Source organism: Agrilus planipennis, unplaced genomic scaffold, assembly GCF_000699045.2.
Source record: "Agrilus planipennis isolate EAB-ADULT unplaced genomic scaffold, Apla_2.0 scaffold190, whole genome shotgun sequence".
In the NCBI taxonomy this organism is placed as follows: Eukaryota; Metazoa; Arthropoda; class Insecta; order Coleoptera; family Buprestidae; genus Agrilus; species Agrilus planipennis.
Window position 1 is genome coordinate 526,028 of NW_020442444.1, and position 15,162 is coordinate 541,189.

At 34.9% G+C, this 15,162-nt stretch overlaps 1 protein-coding gene across 3 annotated transcripts in view; it reads right to left on the reverse strand.

Moving 5' to 3' along the window:
* LOC108738328 (heterogeneous nuclear ribonucleoprotein C) overlaps nt 1-15,162 on the reverse strand; it is a 339,083-nt gene that overhangs the window by 242,053 nt on the left and 81,868 nt on the right. For 2 of the 3 annotated variants that reach the window (XM_025980376.1, XM_025980377.1), the window contains exon 3: nt 667-824. In XM_025980376.1, coding sequence (XP_025836161.1) covers nt 667-824 — 158 coding nt within the window. Of the gene's footprint in view, nt 1-666; nt 825-2,512; nt 2,531-15,162 lie in introns of those variants that run through there. The other variant, XM_025980378.1, reaches the window with a different exon arrangement.

Consider the following 15,162-nt stretch of genomic DNA (forward strand, 5'->3'; position numbering starts at 1 on the left):
ATTCAATTCTCTATATTATTTTTTATAATAAAGTTGTTGTTTTTAAAAACTTGCCTATCTTGTCAGTACCTGACCCCCAGTCATGCCAAAATAATTAATTTGCATTAAAATCAGGTAATTAAAATAAATAACTAACAAATTACCGATGTAACATAAACGGTGAAGACACCGTTTCCAAATCGAGCGTGACAATATTAGTGGCAGAAGCAGGAGTTAAAAGGAGTAGAGGTAAACGAATGCAGAACGTGCTACTTTTAGGCAAAAGCCATGACTAGCTCAGGAAATACGTGTCCAACCAGTCTTAAGATTGACGACACTATGATGATGGTGATGATGATATTTAAATTACAAATACCTAGACGCCAGATCTATTAATAATCATCAAGTTGTAATACATATAAGTAAACACTAAACAGTTGAATAAGTAACAGACCTTCCTGGGCCTAATGGAAGAAAACAACTCCACCGAAATTATAAACAACTAAGAATTCAATAAATAACCAAGTTCCGCAAATACTTTGGAAAGGTTCATCCCTACTTTTTGAATATTTTAGAAATCGTGCAACACAACGCTTTCAATCTTTCCAATCCCCCAAAAGATAATCTAAATAAGTAATTCAAAATTCTCTAAATTATTTATTAATCGTAAATAAAGTTTGTTCTTACCAGCCAAACGTCCGTAACGCTGAAACATTCTTTCTACGTCGGTTTTCGAGCACTGGAATGTGTTAAGGTTACCAACAAAAACTCTCGAGTTAACTGCTTGAGGATCCTGAGAGTTCGTCTGATTTCCCACTTTGCTCATTTTCATTTTTGATGTTTGTCTGGAAAAGAAAATTCATTTTTTATTACCAAGCTTAACAAAGCAAACTAATATAAACTTCATAAATAAACGCGTTGATAATGTTGTAGGTGCAGGTCTAAATGAACACAGAATATGAAGATTGAAATTAAATTAGGTCCAGAAAGACGACGGCCAGAAAGACGACGGCCAGAAAGCCCAAATAACCACCACTACATTACATTTTTAAAGTGAAACTATTATTACATTGCCTCAAATTTTTTCGTGCATTTACTGCATGTCGCATTATAGCCAACCGCAGAGTAGGGGTAAAACTGAAACGCGCTCGGCAGGGCTGTGTAACATTTATATTCTCACTCATTTGTGCAAGTGCATGACAATTACATTTATAGACTGCGAAACTCAAAGCGAAGACAAAATTATTGATAGAATAACTGAAGTTCAAAAAGATTCAATGATTTAAATAAATATTGTTCTCAGTTATTGACATGCTTCTATCATCTAAATGATTGTATTTATTATGTATTCCGTACTCCCATACGCAGATTGAAATTAAAATTTAGAGTTGGATATCTTGTCTACTATTGATATCCCACTATCATTATCATTTTCCAATAATTGAGATACGAACGATTAAAATTGCGATTTTAATTTTAATAACCTAAATTGAATAATTTTCCCAAAATTTACAGTAAAATGCCTACAATATCAGTTTTCGAGATGCAACTAGTAAGTGTTATTTAAATACGGACCTGAAAGCATATTCTATTACCTTTATAACGATATCCCACGCGATCATAATTTCGGACGCTTCAATTCAGTACTTTTTATTTTATTTTTAAGTACGTATTACTACAGTAAAACAAATTATTTGTAACGCAATTACATTTTCGACACGCCATGCTTAAATTAATAGATGGAAATTGCAGAAATGCATAAAAGAACATCAGAGGTTGCTGAAATATTCTTTTTTTCAATAACATTAAGTGCGGACCTGTTCTTTTCTTTTATTTTGACACAAAAAAATACAGGGTGGCCCAAAAAGTAGCAGCCAAACTGTAAGTTTAATCGAAAAATTTTTTATACAAAACTTGTTCCCTCTTTTAATACAAGATGGTCTGTATTATGCAAATTTAATTTTGTATACAGAGTGCTAAAAATAGAAAAAATAAAGTCTCGTTTTAAAGATAGCCATGTGAAATACGGCTCCAATCAAAAAAAGCTACAGGAAAAAGTTGTTTAGAATGTTAAAACGAAGTTGTTGTAAATTTGCATTCCGTTGTACCTCAATATCTACATCTATCTATTGATACATGACTGTAATTTCAATGAAACCTTGTTTTCTACTTTTGAACACTCTGTAGGGTAAATCAAATTTAGATGATACAAACGATCTTATATTAAAATAGGCAATAAGTTTCGTATAAAAAATTTTTTGATTAAAGTTTCAGTTTGACCGCATTCAGTAAATTGCGTACCTTTTGGACCACCCTGTATAATAATTGCATTTATTTACTACTAGATTTTACCCGCGGCTTCGATCGCGTTGATATCTTAATAAGCATGTGGTATTAAATTTATCAAATTAAATAAAACATAGGAGCAATAACTTAACTAACTATAACTATTAAGTATAGAAAATACTCGAATTGTGTTTTGTTATTATTTAGGCACCTGGGTATATTTCTATATATTTTTTTAATAACTTACTTAAAAATCACCCCATATCAGGAAGACCATTCAAAAATATTCGACATGGAGTAATAACCACATACCTCCATTCTTGTTGTACTGCGCTAGTTGCAAGAGCGTTACTATTTGTAAGCTATGTTGGTTCGTACGCAGCGCATCGCATGTAGCGCGCGCAGCTTCCGATTCATGATGCGCGCGCACCTTCCGTTGCATGCAAAGTGTTCGTTACAAATTTAAAATTAGCAACTATACCTAGGCGCTTACAACCATCCGATTTAAAAACAACTACAATAAGATGATTATTGTATAACAGCTTACTACGAATTTAAGTTAGATTATTTCAACAATTCATAACAATATAATACATGAGGTGTATTAATAAGTACCCACGGCTTTTGTCTCGTTAAAATCTTTGAATGCGAATTTTAGCTCACCAACTACATAAGATAAACTGCCGGTAATCTCGTTAATGGGGTGATTAACAGCCGCATAACAAACAAAATGGAATGAAAAGAGCGCGATAATTAGTGTAGTAATTAGTAGTTACTGCAGCGTTCGTGTCTAAACCTGATTACCAAAACCATGTTTCATTTCTCATCATCTGTACGAGGCAGTAAATTTTTAAACAGCAACGGTTGACAGCCGCCGTTTGATAATAAATAATTATTACTCGCAATTAGAGAGCCACGGTGATTGGCTGAACAAACAATTGAAGATAAAAAAAGGTTGCAAAACATTTTCGTGGTTACAAAACAAAATAACTGCAAATAAGGGCGTAACCACACTTTCGATTAAAGAAAAGTCAAAAACTAGCTATCAAAAAATTAGTTTCACAAAAGGGGAGAGCCAATAGTAGTGTGCGTGAACGGCTTATCGATTCGACGACTACTTGCGGGCGGCTTTCTTCTTGTGCGCCGTATTTGTAAATGTGTGTGTCGTATCTGCGTTCTGGGAAAGCAGTTAAACAGTTCCAAGAAAAATAAACTTTTCCAGACGTTTCGAGAAGGTTCCCGAAAGGAAACAAAAGAGTATTTAAAGGAAGAGGCGATCGCCGAGAGAAAGTAGAAATAAATTGACCGTTGCAGAAGTAAATCAGGAAATAAATTGACAATGATAGCAGTGAAATAAATAGCGCAGTGAATAGTGATATATCAACAGTAGTATAAATAAATAATAATACATTCATAACCTAAGTTTAGTAATAATTTAATAATGTTTTTAAGTTCTTTAATAATTAGTGTAAATGAATAGTTTTTGTCGTTATCAGTCTTAGAAGTTAATTTTGTTAAACCCACGAACATTACAGTAGTTTCTCAAGTTCCAGAGGGTATCAGCAACTCTACCCTACCCTACTGTCCTTATTTACGACCATGACCGTGATAATTTATCTGCTCACAGTCTCTACGAAGTTTCTGCTCTTTTCTAGTCTTCTTGATTTGACTGCGCATCAGTTTCATCATCAGTCAAATCGGATGGGCACTACCTTACTGCGCAACGTCTCTATGCAGTTTCTGCTCATGTATAGTATCATATAAAAAGACAAAAATTCGAAAATCATTCATTTTTAATTCTGTGTCGAATTATTACTCGACAAACTTAATTTGGAGGCAGTCTTGCGTTCATAATGCTCTCGCTCAAACAGGACGAATCACGTGCGGGTTGTTCAAAGAGTTCTATGGTAATTAGAAGTGATCTACTTTAGTTTAATGATAACTCAACATAAGTTAGTTTCCGCAGTTAATATTTTATGTTTTGTGCACGTTCGTGTATTCATATTAAAAAAATAAAATTTGTATTAAAAAATATATAGCGAAAGAGCGAATAAAGATTGGAGACGAAAGATTAGAAAAGTGGCTGATTTTAAGTATCTAGGAAGTGAGATAAATCAGGACGGAAGTAGTAGTAGGGATATAAAGCGGAGGGCAGCGCAAGGTCGAATTGCCTTCAATAAAATGAAGTCACTTCTATGCTTGCGAACGGTTCATTTAGAAATTCGAAAAAGGTTGTTTGGAGCGCGGCGCTGTACGAGTGCGAAACACGGACGGTAGGCGCGGTGGAAATGAAAAAGTTAGAAGTGTCTAAAATGTGGGGTTACAGGCGAATGATGATGATACCGTGGATAGAGAAGGTTAGAAATGAAGCAGTATTAGAAAGAATACGAGAACAGAAGACTCTATGGAAATCAATAAGAAATAAGCGAGATAGGTTGGTAGGACACCTCAGGCATGAAGGTCTAGTCAGAGACAGAAGTTAGGAGGGGTAAAGTTAGACCTAGATTAGATTACTGTTCGCAAATAGTTAAGGATGTGGATTCTTCTAGTTTTAACAATGTGCGAAAATTAGCTTAGGATAAAAAAGAGTGGAGGTGCGTGTCCAATTGCTTAGGACTGATAACCTTATGGTGATGATGTTGTGATAGTTTTTGTTTTTTTTTATGCTGTAATTACTCTCATCATTAATACATAATATTTTATACATTTTTTTTTGTTGGAAGCTTTCGAAAATAATGAAGATATAGTGAGAAGGAGTTAGAAATGAGGAGATATTATAAGGAGTAGGAGACTAGAGGGCGCTATGAAAATCAATAAGAAGTAGGCGAGTTAGGTTGGTAGGAAGGGCTAGTTGAGACATATTAGAAGCAGAAACAGCTAAGAGGACGACTGGTAGACCTAGATTAGATTACTGTTCAAACAGGATGTGGGATGTTCTAGTTTTGATGTCTAATCAGTTTTAGGAGTCATGACTTTATGATTATGACATGAAAATATGGCTGAAGGTATTTTTACGAATTTTCCTGTACCATGTTGTATTTTTCAAAAGATGATGCCGGCCATTCATGTTGCATGTAATAGAATATTTTTATCTTCGGTTCTCAATTTGCCACTAGTGTATGAGCGCTATATAATTATACTTTGAAGTTTAGATTTTAGATAAGTAAAAAATGCTTTTGTGAAAATTGTAATCTCGGTCTCCCCTACTTTTTGTGTGTACGACGTAAACTAAAGCGATCACTTAGCAATTGTTTTATGATCCGTAAACCTTTCACTAACTTAATTGGTATTTTAAAAAATGACGAAAAAGTTGGTCCGGTAAACGACAGAAGTTGTAGAGTTTTCGTGTGACTACAAAGTAAGATATTTGTTTTCTTTTGACTTGGACTTGGTCGTAATTATTTAAAAATCTGCTCGAAATTTAAAACGAAGAAAGTTGAACAAGAAACTGGATTAAGCTCTTTGTTAGAGCTCGAAGAAATTTCCGGCAGAAAGGTCGACAAACAACCTTTTTAACTTCCGAGATGTATTTACTGGAGGAACACGCTTTTTAATTACCCCAGGGGTTGCCACTTAACGGAGGGCTAATTTTCTTTTAATCGCTTTGTTGATGGCATCTCAGCTCCTGTCTTGTAACTTTTAGCGAACATTTTGAGACTAATACGTACGAATATTTACCTAAATAATGAAGCAAAAAAGGCGAATAATTTTTGCTTCTGCGCATATCATTTCACTTCGATTAGATTTGCTTGCTCACAATTTTTTTAAATTTTTTATTAAGAGATAAAAAGTATATATAATATATATAAACAATTAGGAAGTGTAGGACAGTTAAGGAACAAAAGTAGAAGAAAAGTTTTAAGTAGGTAAAACCGATGAGGCTTATAATATAATTAAAAGGAATTTTAAAGATATAGGGTACAGTAGTAATAATATAAGAAACGAAATTGGGGTCATTTTGATAGAAAATGAGGAAAAAGCAGATAGGTGAAAGAACAGCTACAGAACCTATACGCAGGTCATGAGTTAGGAGATATATTAGAGAAGGAAAATAGTGTGGAGATAGGTGAGCTAGGTTATCCCATAATGAGAGAAGAGTTCGATGTAGAATTAAAAAACTTAATGAATAATAAGGCGCCAGGTGTAGATGGGATACAGGGGGAAATTCTATAACATGCAGGACAAGAGGATAGAGATCGTATGTTTAAGCTATATAGTTAGTCACATTTACGAGACGGGGAAAGTTCCAGAAGATTATAAACGGAACGTAGTACTAACATCACCTAAAAAGAGAGACGCGGATAGGTGCGAGATGTTTAGAACAATTAGCTTAACTTCCCATGCGTCAAAAATTATAACTAGAATTGTACAGAGGGTGGAAAAACTATTAGGGGAAGATCAATTTGGGTTTAGAAGAAATAGAGGAACGTGGAAGGCCATTTTAGCTTTACGGATAACAATAGAGAAAACGATAGAAAAAGGAAACAGTGCGTACATAGGATTTGTAGATTTAGAAAAAGCTTTTGACAATGTTATTATATGGGACAAGATGTTAAATACACTTAAAAATGTAGAGATGAGTTACAAAGATAGATGAGTGATACTTTATTTGTATAATGAGCAACAGACAGTTATCGAGCGGTTCACAAATAGGTAAGGATTCTAATTTTAGGGATATACGAAGATTAGCTCAGGATAGGAAAGTGTGGAGGTACCTGTCCAATCAGTCTTAGGACTGACGATAATAATGAGGTGTTACGCTTGTTTTACGGTTGAATCATGGCGATTCCCTCCATCATAACCTAACCAAGTACATACCACATGCCACAGAGTCCTCAGTGCATAGCAATGCACAGAAGCCAATTTGGAAATCCTCTCTCTTGGTAACCTAACTTAAGTCCATGGTGTATAGCACTTCACACATGTCAATCAAAGGCCTTGTCCACTATAATCTAACCTAAACCTTTGGTGCATAACATTTTCCACAGTCAATCAGAGAATCCTCTTTCTCACCACTTCACATAAGCCAAAGGTGCATATTACTTGACACATACGAATCAGAGTTCAGTCCGAGAAGACTTGCTTAATGTACGGCACGAATCGTAAGAGCGTCACTAATAGATTGTGCTCAGTTGTCCGCTGCGCCGTAAATCAGTGCGCATTCGATTTACATGTAGACAAACGATTACATTATTTCAGATTTTCTCTGCGCATAATTTTCCCATATATATATATATATGGTATTCTCGCGCAGCTAACAGTTGTCTCTAGACATGAACTTGTCATCATTTCGACTTACATGATGAAAGCACCGAATTCGCAGATTATCTAAAATTGATGCGCAGTCGCCCGTCGCTCAGCGGACCATTAGCTTTTTGTCCTTTATTAGTGATGATACTCTTTGGACACATCCGTTTCAGATTACGNTTTTTGTCACAACAGTACCAGGTTACCTCTAACATCACTGCACCAACTGCGCCCAGTCACCCAGTCGCTGCCGAGACTTCGAAATATAACCTACGATATATATATATATATATATATGGTATTCTCGCGCAGCTAACAGTTGTCTCTAGACATGAACTTGTCATCATTTCGACTTACATGATGAAAGCACCGAATTCGCAGATTATCTAAAATTGATGCGCAGTCGCCCGTCGCTCAGCGGACCATTAGCTTTTTGTCCTTTATTAGTGATGATACTCTTTGGACACATCCGTTTCAGATTACGTTATTGCTAATATCAACTAAATGGCAACATCTCTTGAATATCGAAGATAGGCCTAAGACGCCGTACCACTCATTAGTTAAACGTTTTAAAAAATCTACGCAATAATGACTGCTTGCACCCCGGAGTCGAATATAATCGTATTATTCAATCAGGACCTTTAGCGTCCATTTAAAACCAACATTTCCATATGGAATGGGATAACTAAGAATTGGTTGCCGTAGTCTATTAGCGGCCTATATCATAGCTTAACATTCGGAAAGTTATTGATTCGATTATAGGTCCACCTGTCCTGCTATTTAAAGTTTTGCCCTTCCCCCTTCTGAACACCTTGACACTCAAACCTCTTGCCAGTCCCTCCACAAAACCTTCCTCAGCTCTACCATACATTTTGATATCTGTATTCTTGTTAGATCATCTACCCTTATCATTTCGTTGCACCTCGTCAATTCCCTACACTGATACCTAAACCAATCCCTCACTTGCTCCTGATCGATTTTTAATCCCTTCAAAGCCCCCTCCCTCTTTCTCTGTCATATCTACTTTTCTTTCCTATTTCCAATTCCTTCTTCCAAACTCCCCAACCTCTCTTAATATTTTATTATCCTTTTTATTCGCTTCCTCCCACATGTTCCTACGTTAATTCTTCCTTCTTATTACATAATCTGTCATTGTTCTCTCTAATTGTAATACCCACTTAATGTATCTTAATGTATTTTTTTACATAAAACCTCCATCTGTTTTTATTTCTCCCATCCCCATATTTCCACACTGTATTCCTAACCATCATATTGAATAACATCAACCTTCTATCCCAATCATCCTTACATAATTTCTAGTTCAGCATTTATAATTGTTATTGCCTTTCTTTAGCCACTTCATTAGTAATAAACATATCATCCCTATTTTTATCACTGAGCATACATTCATGAATAATTCCCCATATTTTCTATCTCCACTCCCTTCCATACTATTTTGTTTTTTCCTTCCCCTTTTTCCTCTCTTCTGCTCAACTTCTACAGCCTTTGATTTTTCACTTCATATTAGATCCAGCCTCTTCTTCAATAAATACTTTTCTGACCTTGTTACCAATTCTTTTAATCTTACAAAATTATCCACCACCAACACTATACCCTCATCATCTGCATATGCAATAGTCTGTATTATCTCGTCATTCATAGACATATATTAAATATTTGTGCGTTTAACTTACACCTCCCCTTTACATCTGTATTTATCCACAATTTTCTCCACTTTTTACCATTAACTCTCACTACTGCTGTTCGTTCCCCATAGATTTCCATTATTTTCATAAAATTCCTTCCTACTCCCACCTTTATGAGCATATTAATCACCACTCCTCCTTCAACCTTATCATACACCATTTTTAAATCTACTACCACTTACTTTTATAAAGAACTATTTTAAATAATTGAACTTCTATTATGACATTATAGTTGTATAAACAGCATTTACTTTGTCCAAATTGCTTTGATCCTTCCAATCTTTTCACGCATTCAGATCGAATTATTGTAGAAAGAGAATTAAGGGATTTATGTTTTCCCTTCGACCCGTCTAATCCGAAAGCGAAACACTAATCGAGCCCAGCACTTTTTTGTGTTATACTTCCTTTGTGTGGTCAAATAACATTGTTGCCAGCATGTGCGCTTTCCAGCGAAATGGTGAGCTCTTGTTTAATCACGATTTTGATAACACGTGCGTAAATATATGTAAAGGTATATGCTATTCCGCACATATATGTACAGATCCGTGCAATTATTGGAGAACATATAATGCGATCGAAGCAACAGGTCGTAAGCCCGGCAGCTTTATTTGGTTGTAAAAAGGAAAAAAAAATGATAACCCCCATAAAACTGCCATCACAAGACGAAACAATAATGAAATGACAAGGGCGGGTAAGTTATGGATCAATTCATTAAAAATAAATAGAAGGAAGAATAAAAAATAGACTTACATTACTTACGAATAGGAATGGAAAATCCATACTGACCGCAAAAACAGTCCATAACATATAATATGGTATACTACAAAGTCGTTCGAGGGCTTTCTCATAAATATTTACGACTGTGATTTAAATGATTAACAAATTCTTTAATCCCCCAAATAGTACCTGTGAATAATTTATCACTACAAAACATGAAATGTCTGTCATTCACAATAAAATATTAAATTCTTGAAAGTAGTTAATGTAACGAATATTTAATTATTTACAAATTAATAATTTAGCCTTGCCTTGACGTATGAATGCATATTTCTCATGAATACAGCGTGATTTATATAGCAATCCATGTAATATATTAATTACAGTATACATCCTATTTAGTCGTTGTAATACTAATAAAAAATTGTACTATATACTAAAAAACAATTCGGATAGTAGGCATTTAACTGTAAATTTTTAAATAAATTAATAAAATTAAAATCGCGTCCTTAATCTTATCTTAATGATTGGAAAATGAGAATGATAATGGAAAATCAATAGTAGACAAGATATCCAACTATAAATTTTAATTTCAATCTGCGTATTTGAGTATGGAATGCATAATAAATGCAATTATTCACATGATAGACGCATGTTAAAAACTGAGAAAAATATTTATTTAAATAATTGAACTTCTATCAATTCTATCAGTAATTTCATCTTCGCTTTGAGTTGCACAGCCTATAAATGTAATTGTCATGCACTTGCACGAATGAGTGAGAATATAAATGCGACACGGCTGTTCTGCCGAGGGCCTTTCAGTTTTATCCCAACTCCACGGCCGGCTGCAACGCAACATGTGATAGATGAACGAAAAAATTTGAGGCGATGTAATAAAAGTTTTACTTTAATAAGAATGCCAAAGAGATATACTTCATTTACTTTCTCTAGCGATGTACCCCTTCCAATGGCTTGGATGTGCGCTGGCAAAATCGTAGGTAGGGAGAAAAAAGCTCAATATACTCTCGACTCTTGTTCATTACACATATTGTTTCATACAGTACCTGCCAAAAGTTTTGTTCAATCATGAATAGCAGTGCGAGTTGAAAACAAACGTTAAAGCATTTAATATGTCTTCAAATATAAATAAACATCTCGTTGATATTTTCAGTAGTAAATGGTACCGATAACAGAACATTTGAGCATTGCACTTTTAGTGGATAAAATGGTGAATTCTTCCGTACAGTACTGTATGGATTATACGCTCCTTACCGGTTAAGAGTTTGGCCGAGAGTTGTCTCCTTTCTTTTCTGGCCTAGTGCTGTTCTTTTCTACTTTGCGCCGATCAAACCAAAGGTCACATCGCTACAGAAACTAAACGAAGTATAAATAGGAGTAATAACTACAACACTACACTTGCTTAATGCGCAGTTGTTCATCCCGCAGCGGACTAATGCGTTTTCTGTCTTTTTCAGTAGTAGCACTTGGCACTATGGCACGTAAAAGAAGACATGAAAATACTATTATAATTTTTAATGTATTCTCAAGCTCAAATTTTGTCCCGCAATTTCAATTTAACGACAAAAGATCCATGAAAACGAGTTGTTTTGTGTTTTAATGAATACTAGATGTGAAACCCAAACTTGAATACATACTTAGATGCATTAAACGAAGATAGAGTTTCACTGTTTTTCTTGTAACCGTCACTTATGGGGAAGCATAGAGCTTGCCTACCCTAACTGCATTATCTGAATGATTCGCACTGGTGCTACCAGTACCTTACTCGTTTCTATTGTAAGCCGATTTTTACATATCCCAAAAACTAAGACATTCCACATCTTCTGAACCACTATTTGCAAACAGTAATGTAATCTAGTTTATCCTCTGCTTCTCTTTACTCCCGTTTCTGCTTCTAATAACCCTTCATGTCTCAGGATCATACTATGTATTTTTTGACTTCCATAGCGTCCTCTGTTATCCTGTTTTTTACTGTGCCTCGTCATTTCTAACCTTTTCTGGTCGTGGTATATTTCCGTCTTCCGTCGTACCCACATTTCGCACCCGTACTAATCCGTACCCCGAAGATAAAATACTTATAATAATCGTTTTCGATTTTCAATGTGCACCGTTTTCCCTTCCTAACCTAAATCCGCATATTTACATGAGATTGCAATAATTTTGCTACTGGTACAATATTAACATACCAATGTGGACGAATTTAATTAAAGCAGAGAGGATAAAACATTTTTGAATAGGTCGTCACCTACATAAAACGTCTCATTTGTTACATCCCATGTTTGATTAGAATATTTGATAAAAAATCCATAAAGTCGTCGTGTCATTGTATTGAAATTCAAAGCGCGCAATTTGTTTTGTTACCGATGACGGTTTGTATCGATGCGAAATTTGAAAGTAAAATTTACATACAAATACGGTGATTTGTCTTTCAAATTCATCACTTCCAGTTGATAGCTGTGATGGTATAGACACAGCGATTGGTTTTTCATTATTTTTTCCTTTCTGCATAAAACATATTCACAAAATGCGAAATGTCCTCATACAGAACACATTTCTTATTCAGAAATCATGTAGAAATTCCAAAAAACAAATTTGAAAGTATAGCTTATAACGTAGATGTTTGAAATTCGATATTAGTTTCATAAAGGTTAAACTACGCGAATGTATTATCTATCAATGATTCAATATGGACATGCATTGAGTTCAGGAAGACTAGAAACAAGAGACCCAACTGGAGTGGAGAATAAATGGTTTTTAGTCATCCTATGCACTAATGGCAAATTAAGTTGCGAACATATGGTGACCATATTCTACTACATGTCATCATCAGAGGTTGACATCACCTTTTGAACAATGTGATATGGTTCAGGAAAATTCATAAAAATACCTTTTCATAGAAATAATAAACCAATATAAGTTCTATAAAGGCAATTTAAAGCTTTTGAAGGGTGTTACGTTTTATCCAAAAGATTGTCACCCTTCGATTAGCATAAGATAATTTTCGGAGAAGCAGATGATTTTTTCAGATAGTCATGGTTGGAAAATATAATCAACAAGTTCAACAAATTAGGCATAAAGTGAAAAATATGCCGACAAAAAAATGCGCAATTTCTACAGTGCTCCGGAAAAGAAGATACAGAAATAGAATGAGTCATTTCGGACCACTCAGTGATGTATATGTTACCGGAAATGTATGAAATCTAGGAATTATATACAATTCCTAGCAAATAGACTATTTAGGAAATCTATAAAATATAGTTTCAAAGATTTTTAATACACACATATCCTAGGAAATAATGTATACATTTCATAGGAATTGTCTGAAATTTCGATATTGTACAAGGAAATGTATAAAATAAATGATATATATATTTTGAATCAAATTTAAATGATTTCTATGAGTAAAATGAATAAAACACGTTAGTAAACTGAGAATCAGAGTTATCTGTGTTTACGGGGTTCTAGTGCGATCGCCTGATGTATATTCATTAGTGATATTATTGTTCGGTTAGGTTAGGTTTAAAGATGTATATACATTAGTGTGTATAGGCTAGAGTTTCTTTAACGCCCCTGCCCGCCGGAGATGAGCTTATATGTTGGAATAATGTCTTCGGAAAGTATCTTCGCGCAAAAAACACTTTTGGGTGTTTCATTCCCACCAGCCAGTAATGCTGTTCTTACTTATTTGTTATTCTAGTTGTAGTGTTAGTATATAAGTTAGGATTAGTGTGTGTAAATAAACTGTGTAAAAAGAAAGCAAAGACTTATCAACCAAATAATTACGTCACCACTATATATAGGTACATCGCCAAACAGCCTGCAATATCAGAACAAAGGCTTTCACGGCCGGAATCCATACTGGAATGAATATTCGGGCTATAGGGCCGTGTTCCAGACGTTTCGTAAGCTACTCAGTGAAGTTAGATATACCAATTTCTTGGTATATGTACTGGTTTTTCAAGATTTGTACCATGTACCTAGCCACTACTTCCTTGGTATGCAAACATACCAAGTTCTAAATATTGACCAAATTAACTAAGTGTGCCATCTAGTATGGAATCAAATAACAATTAATAATTTTCTTTTTTCTTGTTATTTCTCATTATTTTCAGATACTTTCAATTTGAAAGTTAAAGTTTCAAATCCGTTGAAAGATTAGGGCATATGCGCTGATGTCGACGCGTTCTGTTTCTTTACCGTTCACATAATAAGTAAATTTCACAGTGATAGCTCAGTCGAAAAGAACTGGAAAACATCATAGACGGTTAATTTAAAAAGAGCTTGAAGGGTATATTTATTGAATCGTACTACACTGTCACTGTTATATCGAAATTTATTTTATTGGAATACTATTCTTAAGTAAGTAATACATATGCTATTTTGTATTCCGTGAACACATACTTTGTTTAGTTTCTGTAGCGATGTGACCTTCAGTTTGACCGGCGCAAAGTAGAAAAGAACAGCACTAAGCCAGAAAAGGAAGGAGACAACACTCGGCCAAACTCTTAACCGGTGAGGCGCGTATAATCCGTACAGTACTGCACGGAAAAATTGACCATTTCATCGACTACAATTGCATTGCTCAAATGTGCTCTTATTGGTACCATTTACTACTGAAAATATCAACGAGATGTTTATTTATATTTGAAGACATATTAAAGGCTTTAACGCTTGTTTTCGACTCGCACTACTATTCATGATTGAACAAAACTTGTGGCAGGTACTGTATGAAAAAGTATGTTTAATGAACAAGAGTGGAGAGTATAATGAGCTTTTTTCTCCCTACCTACGATTTTCCCAGCTCGCATCCAAGACATTGGAAGGGGCACATCGCTAGAGAAAGTAAATTAAGTATAGCAATTTTGCTTTGAAAATACCAGCTTTTTTGTCACAACAGTACCAGGTTACCTCTAACATCACTGCACCAACTGCGCCCAGTCACCCAGTCGCTGCCGAGACTTCGAAATATAACCTACGTTCACGTTGTCAACGCAGCACTACCACTGGGGATGTCAGCCGCAGTAGCTGACGAAACGTCTGGACACAATAGTTCACTTAGACCACGGCCCTATAGCCCGAATCTTCATTCTACTAAGCCTGCAATATCATTGCCTATTTAGCATTACCTGTTTGTTATACATTGCCGACTGCAATTTAGGAAATGTATATATTTCCTAGGAAATGTGTCTAATATAATTTATTTCACACA